Source organism: Poromitra crassiceps (assembly GCF_964638095.1).
Source record: "Poromitra crassiceps genome assembly, chromosome: 15".
Classification (NCBI taxonomy): Eukaryota; Metazoa; Chordata; class Actinopteri; order Beryciformes; family Melamphaidae; genus Poromitra; species Poromitra crassiceps.
Genome location: NC_139634.1, coordinates 30,835,399 through 30,851,788, shown reverse-complemented (window position 1 = coordinate 30,851,788; position 16,390 = coordinate 30,835,399). Strand labels below are relative to the sequence as shown.

The 16,390-nt window shown below is 45.0% G+C and overlaps 1 protein-coding gene across 4 annotated transcripts in view; it reads right to left on the bottom strand.

The window, feature by feature from the left end:
* Nucleotides 1-72: 72 nt before the first annotated feature.
* The window catches only part of dlg3 (discs, large homolog 3), a gene marked incomplete at its 5' end in the record, with an annotated part of 126,297 nt that continues 109,979 nt past the window's right edge, over nt 73-16,390 (bottom strand). For 2 of the 4 annotated variants that reach the window (XM_083652389.1, XM_083652386.1), the window contains 11 exons: nt 73-3,293; nt 3,389-3,480; nt 3,595-3,704; nt 4,021-4,193; nt 4,314-4,415; nt 4,528-4,578; nt 5,198-5,239; nt 6,739-6,838; nt 7,610-7,685; nt 8,131-8,307; nt 14,400-14,514. In XM_083652389.1, the coding sequence (XP_083508515.1) occupies nt 3,187-3,293; nt 3,389-3,480; nt 3,595-3,704; nt 4,021-4,193; nt 4,314-4,415; nt 4,528-4,578; nt 5,198-5,239; nt 6,739-6,838; nt 7,610-7,685; nt 8,131-8,307; nt 14,400-14,514 (1,145 nt within the window). In that variant the 3' untranslated portion in view covers nt 73-3,186. Of the gene's footprint in view, nt 3,294-3,388; nt 3,481-3,594; nt 3,705-4,020; nt 4,194-4,313; nt 4,416-4,527; nt 4,579-5,197; nt 5,240-6,037; nt 6,084-6,738; nt 6,842-7,609; nt 7,686-8,130; nt 8,308-14,399; nt 14,515-16,390 lie in introns of all 4 variants that reach the window. The other 2 variants (XM_083652388.1, XM_083652387.1) reach the window with 2 other exon arrangements.

The following is a 16,390-nucleotide window of genomic DNA, read 5'->3' as shown; positions in this document are numbered from 1 at the left end:
CATTAACTGTATGCACATCTAATCATTTTCCAAAGCTTGCCAAGGTGGAATAACGAGCACATCGAAATCATAACCGAGTCACATATTTTATTATTTTCAAACAAATAAACTCTTGTCAAGTCCCAAAATAAAACCCAAACAAAAGTTGTAGGACTGTGTTCCCTCATGACTAGGACAGGGAAGACCATGAGGCCGAGTGTCCAGATAGGCTGTACCACCTGCAGTGACAGGAAGGAAACTTCTGTACAATCAAAGGGTTCATGTTGCAAGCACTTTACTGCACAGGTGTGCTGTAATATAAACAACTCGTCACCCAAAATACAAACAAGAACCCCGACCCACCCCCAAAATAAAAGCATGTCATCATTTCTCTCATCAGAACAAAGACCCTCATCAAGTATACACACACAGAGGCATTCAGGTTCCATCTCAATATATACCACAACCTCAGTGGAAAGAGTAAAATAAAATCAAGTTCTTTGGGCTTTGACATGGCTGACTGAGGTATGAATACCACACACATTGTTAACAGTCAGCTGTATTTCAACTAAACACCAGAGGACCAATTCTAAACTTCTAAATGAGATATTGATCAATACTCCTGGTTTCTGTGATGTTGTGTAGGTTTCTGCCTGCATTTCTTTTTCATTATTTTCACAATATATATATATATTTTTTTAAATCTATACACCCAGACACGTTCCACAAGAAATCACATGTAGACAGGCCCTACTTGAGGGAATTGAATTCCCAACTGACTAGTTAACTGTTCCAATAGGCATCTGATGAGATTTGTCTATAGAGAAATACCAACAATACGGCACATTTGTATGGAAATTATATCTCAGAGTAGCTCATACATTACTTACCTGACATTTGTGGTCTATAAAACATGTTTGTCCCAGTTTGATTCACACATGCATGAAGCACAGGTGAGGGGGATCTGCTGGGGGCTTATTTACATTGTACAGCTACCACACCCATTGAAACAGTCTGCAAGCAGTTTATAAATGGCTCTGTTCCCTTCGGTTATTCCCTGAACTCTGGTTTTTGACACAGGTAATGACAGCTGGTTTAGCAGTGGTGCCTGGCAGGTGGGAACACCTGTTCAGAAAATGCCTGCAGGTACAGGTGCTCTGTGGGTCGGACAGAGGAGGGGACCCAGAAGTCTAGGTCACTGCTTCTTGTTGGATCTGGCTCTCTGCGGAGAAAAATCCCATGATCCTCTTCAAAAGTTGAGGAAAATAAAACGTTCACGGGGTCGGGGGCCGCAGTATTCCTTCTTCAACAACTCAGACGCGTCCCCTCACATGTACACGTTAACACACAGTGCCAAGATCTGCATGTGAGGATGGAGCAGGTCTTTTCAATCCTGGTGATGCCACAGCCAACTCATGCAAAGGGGTTACCACACCGGTAGCTTGGACAAAGCTTCATCACTTACAAAAAAGAGAAGACACGTAATACATCCTCTGATTATTCAATTGAAAATGCCTTTATACTAAAGAGACAGTACCACAAGTACTCTCTCATTCACATTTAACAACTATGAACTCTCACTCTGTGTATTCGCTCAAACATGGCCCTTCAGTCGCAGGGGAAATGGTTATCTGTACGTCAAGATTCTTGAGCTGGTCCAGCTCGCCCCAGACAAACCTTAGGGTTCAACACAGTGGTTCAGCATCTGCCCACACAGATTAATTAAGAATTCATAACTTTATAGATACACAGAGCATATTATAGGTTTAATCAAACCCATTTTTAGTGTTCTTTTGGGTAAGGGGAACAATCCAAAACAGGTTATATTGACTCTTTAATTGTTAGGACATCCAATACAATTATTGTCTTGTTCTACCCGTTTTAAGGCCACCACCATGGCGGCAGATAGGACAGTACCATGTGACCATTCAATCAGAAGAGAATCCTCTTGGAAGGCAGAGAGTGTAAGAGGGTGGTCTGCTGCTCAACATGAGATAGGAGGCGCTGGCCGTCCAAATTGGAATTCAATGGCCTAATTCTTCAGTTACTGAGGAAAAGGGTTGAAATATAGGGGGAATATAGGCGCCCACAGAGGTTAGAATCTGCTTTTTATCTATTGCACTTAAGTCAGGCCTCCTGGACGTTTGGAGGACACAAAAAGGGAAAGGAAAAATGAGACTGTTTCCGCTATTGTCCTTGTCAATTGTGTACAGCCTCCCTCACAGACAACAGGTAGTCACAAAACAGAATTTGTATTTGATGTAAGGCAGTTTGGTGTTTTGCAGAGAGCCCAGTTACACTTCTCTACCTCCATCCTTTACACAGAGCAGCTAAAAACCACAAGCAAAAAATCCCCCCCAGATAACAGGAAAAAAAAAGAAAAGAAATCGAACAGCCCTCCAAGTAGACAATTGTAGTGAAGTGTAAAATGTGTAGTTTTTAATATGTAGTAAAATCTCAGTAGGATTTTATCATTTCTCGTGATTTCATAATATAAATGTAGAGACTCAGAACACATTTCTTCCTTTTGATCTGCCTCCCAAGATGTCTTTATCAGCTGCAGCACAGACAACTGGCAGACGACCAAACAGCAAGCTGGTTTGTGATGAATAGATCACCAGTTTGTAGGCTTCTCAACCAATTTCCTCAGTCAATATAAACAAGAGAGATGACTCCTTGAACAGTACCATCAGCTGGGCTTGATTTTATCCAGTCCTTTTTAGAGGGGGGGGGGGGTTGGGTCTTCACTTCTCACCTTGCGTGTCTTTTTAAATGTAATTTGAATGAACATTTACAAAGTGTTCCAACTTGGTATGATTTGTCTCTGTTCCCCTGCAAAACTTCTTTTGAATCCCAACTCCTCTCTGGAATTCTGTAAAACATCTTCACAGTCAGTCCCAGTTCACAAAAAGGATTCAATCCTTCTCCCTTTTTTTGTTTTTGCTTTTTTTTTTAATTGACAAATTTAATTGGAATGGCATTTCCAGTCTTGAATGGATTTGTTGAGAAACTCATGCAGGGGTGTGCACAGTCACAGTAATGGTGATAAGACTTCTTTTTCATTTAGAGAGTAACATAATGATGACACTAAAACTTGATATGAAACATATCTGCAAAAAGGGGGAAGGGCTATTTGGGCTTGGGTGGGGTCTCTGGGACGCAGGAGGGGAGCTCTGCACAGATGCAGAGAGGGGGACAGCTGGGAGCTCAGAGCTTCTCTGAGGAGGGGATCCAGATGTAGGGGCCGGACTGCTCCTCAATGATTAGCTTGATTTTGTTGTAGATCTCCTCTAGTGAGTCACCCTGTACAATGGCTGCAGACAAAGACAACATGCAAATGTATTTGATGGTTGCATTTGAACTGCAACATGCCGTCAGTGACTCAAAGCCAAAACACAGTGGGACCTACCTGTGAAATACTCTCCAAATTCTTGTTCCAGCTTAATTGCCTTGTCAAAGACTTTATTGGCCTGTTCGTACGTCTGCCTCTTATTCATTTCCCTGAAAGAGACAAGTCGCTATGCTTAGTATTACGGTCAAACTTACGATCACTGATCAATTCACGACCATGTCAAAGTAGTCTTAATTTCTCTACATACAACAGCTCAAACTTACATTAGGGCTTCAATGGATTTTGGTTTGATAAAGATGGCAATCGAATAAAGTTGTGCTTGTTGCAGTCGTTTTATAGCATTCCCAGACACATCCAGAATGCAATGTTTTCCCTGTGGGAGAGCAGAGTGCGGTTTGTTAAAAATAATAGAATCTTTTTAGATTAGTCACATAATTAGGCCATACGTATACAGATTCTGTACTACACATCTCTGTGGGTCTTTTAATGCTGCAATTATCAGTGCTGCAAACTGATAATCATTCTCAATGTCAGGCAAGTTGCGGTACAACATTAATTACATTTATAACATTCATTACATTTGTTTTCCATGTAGCAGCCCAAGTTACGCGCCTCTGGTTACACCCCCAAATACACCAAACCCAATCTGGTAACAAAATCTTGGGGAGAAAATAAGTGTGGGTTCCTACCCTCTCAGCCACGGCTCTGACAGACAAGATGCTTGTCCCATAGAGGTTCTCGTTGAACTGGCCGGCCTCAATGAACTTGTTGTCCTGAATGTCTTTCTCCATTTGCTCTCGCGAGCCCACAAAGTGGTAGTCTTGTCCGTCCATCTCATTCTCTCGCCTTGGACGAGTCGTATCTGCCAAGAGGAGCAAGAGACATTTATTTCTGTGCACTGTAACAGATGCAAGAGTCTTAAGCAGCATTAAATTGTTGTTTACTGCCATCATGTTTGGTGTGCTGTGCTGTGTCAACTCACGGGGAACACAGGAGCCAAACTTGTGGGGAAACTCGGAGATGAGGTCATCATTTACTCGGTCCTTCATTGGGCCCAGGATGATCACAGGCCGTGTGTAGTGGACTGCAATTGAAAACAGAGGCGGCGTGTGGAAAATGTGGAAAAACCAAATCTACAATCTGTAGTTTAGCTCATCTGGTTCTTTTCTCAATGAAGGAAACATGGGTTCACTCACTTTCCTGTCGAATGACTGGCTCATAGGAAAGTATTGTGTCCTCCTGGCCCTCTGTAAAAACACAACCGAATCATTAAGAAGAGGAACATCTCACTTACAAAGCTGGTCATTAGGTCTGGCCAATATATCAATATTATATCGATATCATGATATAAGTCCACAGGGTATTTCCGCCATATTAATTAACATGGCTGAATACCCTGTGCAGTCTACTTCACTGGGAACTACTAGCCAATTGGAACGCAGCATAGGTATCATCTTAGATATCGTAATATGGCACAAGTGTTGACTTTTCCTGGTTTTATAGGCTGCATTAGGGTAAAGTGATGTACATTTTCTGAACTTACCACACTGTTATAGCTGTTCTAATATTACTTGCCTTAGTCATATCCACATTACTGATTATTGTTATTATTCAAAAAATCTCATTGTGTAAATATTTTGTGAAAACACCAATAGTCATCCCTATAATATCGTCGTCGCAATATCGATATCGAGTTATTTGGTAAAAAAAATGTATACATGTTTGAGTACTAGACTGATGCATCTTCCACACATAACACACAGTACAGAGCGCTTTCTTTAATGAAGTGCCAGAGGAAACTGCAGCATGCTGCTCATTGAGGTGGGCAGAATACAACAAAGACCACGGGAGATAAAGATGACTCACTTGAGCTGCTTTCACTGTCGCTTGTGTTGGATGTCAGGCATTCTGTGAAGGGTAAGAGAATGATTGGATTCAGAAACACATGCCAGAGGCACATTCAAATAAATTATCTTGGTTAATTCCTACCTCAAGAGCTGAAGGAAGAAAACAAAAAAAAAATCCCCCTGTTTCTCAGCATCTACAGTACACCTAACCGAGTGAAAGAGGGGGAAAAGGGATAAAGAAAGGAGAAGTCTAGTTTTTTGCGGAAGGCTCTTGCTCTATTGCGGAAGTGGTTTGAGGTGCCAGCAATAGGAAATTAAGTGTTTCCTGTGACAATGTCCCAACTGATGCAGCATTCCCTTGCCAGTGTTTCCTATTGCTAGATCTGTGCCTGTGGCGGCGGATCTCCTATCAGGGATAAGGCAAAGAAAACACGCTGGTCTTACGCTGTCCACACGGGGGAGGCAGGCCCTGAGCGACCCGGGGGGACTGGAGGGGAAAATGTTTCCATCTCGGCCTAGCAACACCCTGTCCTGTTCTGCTGACAGATATATACCGGCTTACGCTGCGTGATCTTTATCTCACAATGCCGTGCTTAAGATTTACTGTATAAAGAGCCTGCGAGGAGACTCGGAATAAGACTAATGCCCGCTCCCCCACCCTTGGGAATGTGTGTTTTCTATGCCTGATGAATCCGAGTAGGTGCGTGCGTGCGTGCGGGTGGGTAGTATGTGCGTCTGATTCTAAATGTGTGTGGTTTAGCCATTCCCAGGTGAGTCTGCAGTGACAAAGCATTTTTCTCTGAGCTCGGGTGGGGGTGGGGGCGGGCAGCTGCTTGACACAGTCCAACCACACACTTACTCAAACTCTTTGATCCATAAAAGTCATCGCTTAACCCTGGGAAGTCCTAGGTGTCCCGACAGGTGAGAGCAGAAACCAAGAGAAGAGAGCAGACAGGAAGAAGAAGAGGTTAGTGAGAGTTGGGGGCGGGGCGGAGAGAGAGAGAGAGAGAGAGGAGTGGTGTAGTGCTCGCCTGGCCCACTGACACTGTAGTTATTAAGCCTGAGCCCCACTTCATTCATTGTAAGCCATGGCTTTTCAATTACGCCAGCCCAGTCCAATTAAAATGGGATTTTGACCGGTTTAGTGTATATAGTGTATTAGCTTCAGTTCAGTTCATGAGATTCTTCCTGGTGTGGGTCAGTGACTGACTGGAGAATTGACCAGGACAAGAAGGGCCTAGTATACGAGTAGCATCAGTGTCAGGAAGGCCCGTGTGTTAATGCAGTCAAAAACCTGCACACACACACACCTGTCGGCAGCACATAACCAGGCACTCCTCTCGGAGCCCAAAGACAGATGCACAGACAGACACACAGCAGAGAGAGACCTACACCTCGAGAGTGCGGCCTCCCTCTGGGACGGTGAGAAGGGGACGAGAGCGGCTCCCCCCGGAGGTGAGTGGAAAGATGAAAGCTGAGAGACAGGGGGTTGAAGCATGAGGGGGGGTGGGGGGGGGGGGGAGGGCGGCATACCCCCTCGATGGCACAGCCGGTACTCACGTTCAGACTCCACCAACTCCTGCACAATATTCTCCTTGCTCTTGTAAAACGGGAACTTGCGTGAGAGGTTGAAGCTTTTTTTGCGCTTTACTTTGACTGGCTGCTTGGAGATGTGTGGATGAGAGGGAGGGGAGGGGGAGGGCAATGAGAGGGTGAAAACAAAAATAGAATGGGTTTCAATGAAGGCACTCAACAGCACTCGTGCAAAAACCAAAATGAAATGGAAAGAAACCAATACGCACATCAAATGATGAAAATGAGAAGCAGGTAACGGGTGAAAATGAATGGAACATCGATGCAAAGGAAACAGGCTACCGTTTACCATCGCAAATCACATACCGGTTTCAATAAATGTCCTCTCTTAATATTATGGAGAATACAGACAAAACATCACAGCTCTGCCTCTACCAATTAAATCTGACAGAACTGTCTGGCAAACTTGCCGACATTTTGTAGGCACACATTTATTTAATGCCACTAAGCTCATGAGCTCAGCTGTGTGGAATCTACAGAGACCTGGGTAATCTATACAGTAATAGGAGTGCTTTTTGTGCTTGGTTCAGCGAGCAGGTGTTGGTCTCTTTGCCACACTCAGGGGGGAAGTAGGCCATCTCTCTGGGAGCCCAGCAGCAGCAGCAGCAGCAGCTCCCAGAAGAAGCTCTATGCACAGTGGGTCTCAACATGGGGGTCGGGCCCATCGCAAGATTATTTAGGTGGGGGTCGCGGAATGATTGTAAAAAATTAATAAAATAAAAACACAAAGTTTGAAATGAGAATTTGGTCGCGAACCCCAGCCTAATGTTTTTTGGGGGTCGCAGCTCAAAAAGGTTGAGAACCACAAGGGAGAGACCAGCCGGCACGCCACACTTACCCTGTTGGACTCAATCATGCCCGTCCTGGCGTGGAATTTGACTGTTTTTAATCTGGCCCGCTCTTTCTTCTCAACTCTGCATGGAAAAAAGAAGAAGACACGTTTAGGCCGGTGTGGTTCTCAATGTGCAGTCCGGGGACCCCCAGGGGTCCTTAAGGGGGTTGCAGGGGTCCCCATAAAAAAAGGGGGATACTTTATTTTCACTATTATTCCATCCATAAGTAACACAGTCAGAGAATGCATGACTGTCTTGTTCATGGGTTTCATACACTTTCTGAAATAAAACATCTAAAAGCAAAAATCTTATCAGATGGGGGTCCCGGGGACAAAATCTTATCGAATGGGGGTCCGTGGTCTGATTTGAGTCAATTAAGGGGTCCTTGACATGAAAAAGTTGAAGAACCACTGGTTTAGGCCATATTCTTCTTGGGGTAAGTTGCGATAGCATGAGCGTGAACTGTAGTGGTAACTGTAGTCTGGATTGGCATGAGCACACTGTGGTGGTTTAAGAGTGGTTGTACCTTTTCTTGCTTGGAATGACCCCGATCTGCTCACTCTCTCCGTGGGGTGTGACCAGCCGTGCCTGCCACCACTCATCATCAGAGGCATTTATCACATGGAGGATGTCCCCGTACGAGAAGCTCAGGCCCTGGCTGGGCAGGCAGCTGTCTCTGGTCCGGTCGTAGTCGAACAAAGCTCTGCACACACACACACACACACACACACACACACGCGCGCACACACACACACGGTTACACTCATGGGGGGGGGGGGGGGGGGGGGGTCCCAATCTCCCTCTCTTTAGCGTTAAAGGGATACACCAATTTTTGGGGGGAGTTTCGTCCATTCAGTTGCCATATCGCCCATACATAACCAAGATACACAATGCCTTTAACGTCATTCTCCGTGCAGTATACAGCGAGCTACAGTCGTTCAGTTAAGTTAATATTGCCAATGACGAAACGGTACAGCTGTTCAAAGTCACCAAAAACACATTTCTAACAGCGCCAAAAAGCTCTATGTACATGTTGTGACTCGGGTACTCACCACGAGAAGAAATATGAATCCAAGATGCAGAGAAAGTTGAGAAATGCTCTTTTCTTTTTTAAGGTAATGATAGCTGGAACTACTAAACATGACCGCGCTGCATACAGCGCATGCGTTATGTAGTGTACAGGCAAACAAGGAAGTAACTCGGGGTGGGGATTTACTACGAAAATTACGTTTCACGTACAGTAACTATGGATTATTATTTCATCGCGTGGTGAGTAGTACCCGAGTCACAACATGTACATTAGGGATGTTCATTTTGAACAATTTCCATAATCGAAAATCGGGAAAATTAACGATCAATAATAATAATAATAATAATAATAATAATAATAATAATATATATATTTTTTTTTACTCTGGTCTGGTAATAACGTTGCGCGTTCTCAGCCAGCTATAATGGCGATGCCGCTGTGTAGTAAGAATATCAGACACTAGCGCTGTGGCCAGGTAAACAAACATGTTACATGTGAGGTTACATGATGCAAAGCAATCGGCGTCTTCCAGCTTAGCTGACAGCACAAGAGTCAAATCAACAGGCCTGAGCCTCACTGAGGTCCGCAGACCACTGGGTGCGTTTGTTTGTGTCCCCGGCGCATGCCGGTGTGAATTCCCCATGTTTAAAACAGTTTTGTTGGCACAAAAGCCCGTGCCCAGCCAGAAAACTAGAGACTATATGAAGCTCCACCTCACGTTAGTCGGCTGTGCAATGGAGTGGGGCGAGGAGGAACGAATTCCACCCAAACCTAGTCCGCAAAAAAATAAATAAAAATAAAATAAAATAAAATAATAATAATAATAATAATAATAATAATAATAATAATAAATCAAAATTCCACATGATCTAATCAATTCCTTAACGATCAATTATCGTTTTTCGATAATTGATGAACATCCCTAATGTACATAGAGCTTTTTGGCGCTGTTAGAAATGTGTTTTTGGTGACTTTGAACAGCTGTACAGTTTCATGCTATTCATTGGTGATACTAACTAACTGGACGAGTGTGTAGCTCACTGGATACTGTACGCAGAGTGACGGTAAAGGTATTGTGTATCTTGGTTATATATGGGCGATATGGCAAATGGGCGAAACTCCCAAAAAGTTGGCGTATCCCTTTAAATTGTTTGTTTGCAGATTGCGTTCAGACTATGTGGAATTAAGATCACATCTCATGACCCAGTCCAAATCCATATCTAGTTTTGAAGTAGCGATAGCACTCTGATCAAAATCTTTTGTTGTCGTTGTTAAATCCAGACCTGTCAGTTACTGCATTGTGGTGTGACTGACTGGATGATAAAAGTTGAATTAAAACAGCAGCAGCATAACTGCAGCTATGCAAACTGTGCTACAGACGAAACTCTAGACAGGATATACATGAAGGCATGCCACTAAGAAGACGTTCCTGCACTAGAAAGCCTTGTACATGTAACATGACATGATGACATACATGACATGATGACATTTCAAAATATTGTTGCTTGACACACTGGTTCCTTTGTTGCCACATACTTTCCACTAGAGCACAAGCTGCTTGTTATCTGTCTGTGTGCATCACTACCTCGTCAGACAGGTAAACCCAGAGACCCCAGTGTGAAAAGATTTAATACTCGTTTTACAGGTTTCCCTATCTATCACTGGACCTATAAGCCTACAGGTCACATGCCACATGTGACCTACAGGTCACAAGCCTACAGGTCCACTGGAGACAGATGCTGTGGTCAAAATGCGTTCTCTCCTCTCGGGCTACAGGCAGATTTTGGCTGACCTCTTCATCCTGCCTACTCAAACAACAGCTGGCAACAGGCAAGCAGTACTGCTGAGTAACATGATGCCATTTGGTTAAAGCGTATATCCCAACGTGCTTTAGAGTTAAATTAGTGTATTTTCAAGTTCAACAAGCGATGATGAAATCTATAGCCTTATAGCACCATCCATGACCCACTGGCAGAGCTAGAGTACACAATGCTTAAGAGTGAATGTGGGCACACGTTAGGAGGGTGTTTTTTTTCTTCTTCTTCTTCTTCTTCTTATTTTTTGCGCACCTTAGAGGCTTAACGCCTCCGCATTCCTGAGGCTGGGCTGGGAGGACCTGGCTGCTGCTGCTGCTGCTGCTGCAGCCGGGTAACTAGACAGCTTTCCTACATAACCGTGGGCTTAGTCACCCGCGCACAGGAGGAGGCGGGGCTCTACAGGCCTCACAGGAGGAGCCGGGCTATAAGAGGGGCATGAGTCAGACTGCTTAACACTCGTCTGTCTATAGGGGGCATCCAATGAGCTAATACCTATATACTCTTGATCTATCCTGGCAAGGTCCATTGCTGCTGAATTTGGGCTAAATCATTCTCATAGTGTAGCTATTCGGCTTAGGTTAAGTGGAGTGCATCAGCACATGGGTTAGAAATACAGCGATGCACTTGGTACTATGGGGGTTACATCACAGATCAATCCTTTCACCTTTGACCCCTGTGAGCCCTTTACCACTTGCTGCATTTATGTGAACTCAAAGATGACACCTGTTGTGCTTCCATGCAGTTTGGCAACCGGCCCAAAGTGTGATATAACGTTGAGACTCGAGAGCACTTCTACAAGCTGCACTGTCAATCTTTCAAAGGTAATACATTCCACATAGTCAGGTCACACGTGGCATCATCAACACAACAACAATCCAGTGATGGAACAGGAAATGCTTGCTCATCAGCTTAATTGATGGTGATGGAAAATGTCAATCTGGCACCCTAAATTTAACCTGACGGCTGACGCTGCCAGATGGGTATTTTCCCCCACAAACCATCTGGAAATGAGCAAGCAGATCCTATGCCATGTTCAAAAAGCTACGTGGCAGGTGATTGGATGAACCATCTGACGATCACCGTCTGGGCGCGCTAACTTCAACCAATCAGATAAACTTGGATATGACGTTAGTAGATCAGCGGCGAAGCAGCAGCCATGTTCGAGAGGCGGGAAAAAAACGAACCGTTTACACGCCCATGGCAAGGAGTTGAAGGTGAAGTCATCATGACCCACCCTCCTCTGCCTCTGATTGGCTAGAATCATTCCTTTCGTTTCGTCAGTTGGATTGGTCAGGTTATCGCCACAGGATGAAGTAGGATTTACAACACACAATACCCTTGGATATCGCATGTGCACCATTGAATTCAAAGGCGTCAATGCAATTTTTGCGTAGTTTTAGGTGACTAACAGTACCAGTGTACTTTGATGTCAAAATGCCTGCTATGAAAAATGCATGCAGGCTGGCAGGTCTATAAATGCTGTCAAGTTGAGTCAATGGAATTTGCCTGTAACAAGTATTTATTTAGGCCAGACATCACCAAATGGCGGACCGCGGCACGGGTCCGGACCCAGACGCTGTCCTATGCGGACCCAGACCTAGAACTGATCAATCATTGAGAATTATTAAAGTTTGACGGAGCGTTTACATTTTAACTGGACAGCGTTTGTGGTGTCTCCCGTTTCCCGAAAGATCAATGAGGTAAACACAGCCATAAGTGCAGTTCTTGCAGAAATAGACCCAATAATAACAATTAAACAGGAACACTATCCACCAGCGGAGTTTATAAGGCGGGGGGGGGGGATGCGTCATTCTTCTGAGATGGATGGATTATTTTGGACTGCATGTGGCGACGCTGACTGGCTGAAGGAGTTCAAGGCAAGTACTCCCGCCCACTGAAATAACTGAGATAACGTTATTATGGTTCTACCAGGCAAACAACCAATAAGCATATTAAATCAAATAGAATGCGCACACTGCATTGACTTGCTCCCAGTCAGTTTAAATGACTTCAGCTGACCTGGTTTTCTCTCTGCCAATTGGTAATGAGACATTACCTTTATATGAGTGTACTGCCACTGTCTGCTTCATTCATTCTGATGAAGATCCTGAGTGATCGAAACGTAAATAAGACAATGAAAACTGACTGGGAGCAAGTCACAGTGTGCAGATTCTTTTTCCCCCCCTTTATTTCCAAAACATTTGGAAAAGCTCATAAATCATAGATTCACCACATTGTTTCCTCTAAATATGAAAGTTTTGGGTCGGAAATTAGCGGGGGTTCGGGGCCAAAATGCCCACAAAAAAATATTAAATTGCCCTTGGAATTTACAGTGTTGGATTTGGTGCAATTTGGACGCGCGACGTTCAATATGAATAAACTTGGAATATTAAGAAGCGAGTAAACGTAGGAGCAGCGAGCCGCTCTCCTCTGTCTGCCTGCCTGCAGCCACTGCAGTGGGGCTGTTTCCTGTAGGCACCCTCACAGCACAGGGGGGCGGGGCTTCAGGGCTCTGACTGACCGCGAGGGACGGGGACACGAGCCCCGCTCCATAAAACTACACGAGGATGACTAAACGAGCACACTCGGCTAATTCTGCATCGATACGAACTTCAGCAAGGAGTAGTGCTACGCTAACGCTACTACCTCTGGCTACTTGCTGAAGCGCGCCTCGATGGAGAATGCTCCTGTATTGATACGGCATGCTGGGAAGGCAGGTGGTGAGAGAGAGAGAGAGAGAGAGAGAGAGAGAGAGAGAGAAAGAGAGCATCTGCATCCTCATCCAGCAGTGGAGTGGTGGTTTATATCAGAACATAAAGCCTTTACTTCAATTATACCATATGACAATCAATCTAACTGATGTTGACATGACAGAAGAGGAGGCCATTGAACTGTAACGTCAAATATTAGTATAGGCCTAATTATTATAGGCCAAATATTATTTTGATTGATATGATGTTGTCTTTTGCCATAGGGCATGCTATTTGAAAGGTTTATTGTCCATTACATTACACAACATGCCAGACCATCAACAGTGTTGTTGAGATGATTAAGATGAATTAAGATTTTTAACTTTGATTGAAATTAGAAATAAAATAAGCTATGCTTGGATAAGACTCACTGAATAGGCTATTGGTCTGTCATGCAAAATAGAAGAACTAACGTATTTCCCACATTTGATCAAATGGCCCTGGAAATTATCCCAAATGTCCCTGAAACATATTTCGCAAGGGCAAAAAAAAAATCCCTTGTTAAAAAAAGTTAATTACCTACCCTGGCCGGTACCAATAACCAATATATTTAACTAGAAATAACCGCCTCGCGGCACCCCTCGGATCCCGACTCTCTACGACCTTCCCATCCGTAGCTAATATATGGCCCTTTTTCCCTAGCCCCACCCCCCTTTCTTGATGGGATGGACAGACATGCAGTCAGTGACCTTGGACTACAAAAATCCAATCAGTTCATCCTTGAGCCCAAGTGGATGTTTGAGCCGGATTTGAAGAAATTCCGTCAAGGCGTTCCTGAGACATCGCGTTAACAAGCATGAAACGGGTGGTCGTGAGGTCAGAGTGACCTTGGACTTTGACCGCCAAAATCTAATCAGCTCGTCATCGTTGAGTCCCAAGTGGACGTTTCAGCCAAATTTGAAGACATTTCATCAAGGCGTTGCTCAGATATCGCGTTAATGAGCCTCAGCCGGGTGTACAGACAACCCGAAAACATAATGCCTCCGGCCACGGCTATCGCTGGCGGAGGCATAAAAATGATGGCCGATACCGATATTATTGCCGATATATCGTGCATCGCTACAATCTAATAAGCTGTGCATCGTATGCTGTCATAAAGCGTGGCTGCTTTTTTTTCACAGCAAGTGCTTTCAAGCTCCTCCCCCACCGATGTGTGTGTGTGTGTGTGTGTGTGTGTGTGTGTGTGTTCCAGCTGTACCTGACATAGAGGGAGCGTTTCTCGCTGGTGCGCAGGGAGCCCGATCCCGAGCTCATGCTGCTGTTCATCATCTGCTCCCTCAGGTCGTGGATCTTGGACTCGAAGCGGCTGTACTCTGCATGCACGGACACAAACACACAAAGCAAACCGTGTCAACAGCATCCCCAAAATAGGATCTTGAGCGTGCACTTCCCCATTTGGGCTTTCACGTATTACTGCCCGATACACACATGATGGTAATCTAGTGTTGTTTGTCTTAAAGGGGTAAACAGAGTGAGACCTCGTCTCGCTTGGCCTTCTTTGGAGGTGGCTGTGTCTCGGTCTCTGTGCTGCACTGAGCCGCCGTGTGTGTGTGTGTGTGTGTGTGTGTGTGTGTGTGTGTGTGTGGGGAGCCAGGCAGGGTTCAGCGCCTCCTTAGGCTGATTAATGACCCCAGGAACAGATGGAGGTTTATCACGGATCTGCCTCACACATCCAGTAATATCTGATGTCAGGTGATTAATTATACAGATTAATTAAGTTCAACATGGACTCTTTAGTGTGGTAAAAAAAGAGAGAGAGAGAGAGAGGAAGGCCTCCAACAATTTCAAATGGATGCTCATTTGTCATAGGTGTGTAAATCCAGTTGCTGCTGGGGAGCGCAGGGATGATATATGAATCCACCTGGACCTCCTCATTAAGAATGCACTCATTAGCTGGCTGTGCGCCGCCGTGTGCTGTGCTGGAACAAGCTAGGCAACCACACCATACAGCACACAGCACACACACACACAGCACACACACAGCACACACACACACACACACACAGCACACACACACACACACAGCACACACACCATACAGCACACAGCGAGGCAAACAAACCGGCAGATGCAGCTAGAAAAACAAGCAAAGCTATAGGCTGCTCATGTGATCATGCCACAGAAAAAGGAGCGTTGGGATCACACAAAAAGTAGCACTCTGAGCACAACAGCTTTTGTAATCTAATGTTTTGACAATGTTATGCTTCACACTGCTGATACAAGGAAAGACAATATCAAGCAATGCAAGGTGTCCATTTTCTGCAACTAGTAAGACTAGTGTTCAACAATTGAGCCATGTCATGTGGCCATTATCATAAGCAAATATCAAAATCTTATTCCACATATTTATTGGACTGACATGCCTGCGTTAGCGGTCGCTTCCTCCTACCTCACAGTTTAATCGTCCATAGTTGGGCAACACGCTTTCCCATTCCAACATGAAACGCAGAGATCAAAGTCCAGGTTTCCGCCTCGAAGTAGCGTTGAAAAATAAACAATCATGCCTACGCCGACGATCTGGTTACTCCGCGCTCCGGGGGGAAAGCCCTGGCTGTCAGGTGTGAAAACAAGCCCCCCGACTCAAAACCCCCAGCCGAAACCACGAGTGGATTCAAAGTAAACAGAAACCCCGCCCCAGGCCCGCTGCCTGCTCTCCACCCTGCTCTCTGCTGGAGGGTTAACAATACAACACGGGGACAGAGCAAGGTGAGGTAACGAGACACCGCCTGACTGCCGGTAACCAGGAGCAACGTCCCAGCAGCACTCTAGGGACAGACAGCACACGAGGAAGCAGCCATACAGACTAGTCCACTTGGCTGTCAGACACAGGAGGGCAGAGAGAGAATGGAGCATTTAGAGGAAGCAACTAGGGAAAGGAGGGGCCGACGGACAAGACTAGCTAAATAGAGAGAGAGTCAACTCAACGCCCTAATTCACAACACCAAAACCACTAAAGCAACGTGTCAGCTCAGACTAGAGCTGTGCTGATGAGGCAGTGGTATGAGTTAGCACAGGTGGCAGAGCTCAAAGCTTCGCTAGGTCACATTCCTTAAAGGGAAACTTTAGCATTTTCCAACCTGGACCATCTTTTGTGTCCAAGTAGTCTGACTCAGCGGAAGCAGGCTGAGGGTATACTGTAGCTCTGCCATCGGCTCCGAGCATTTCAGTCCGAGCGAAGGGAAACCCCTC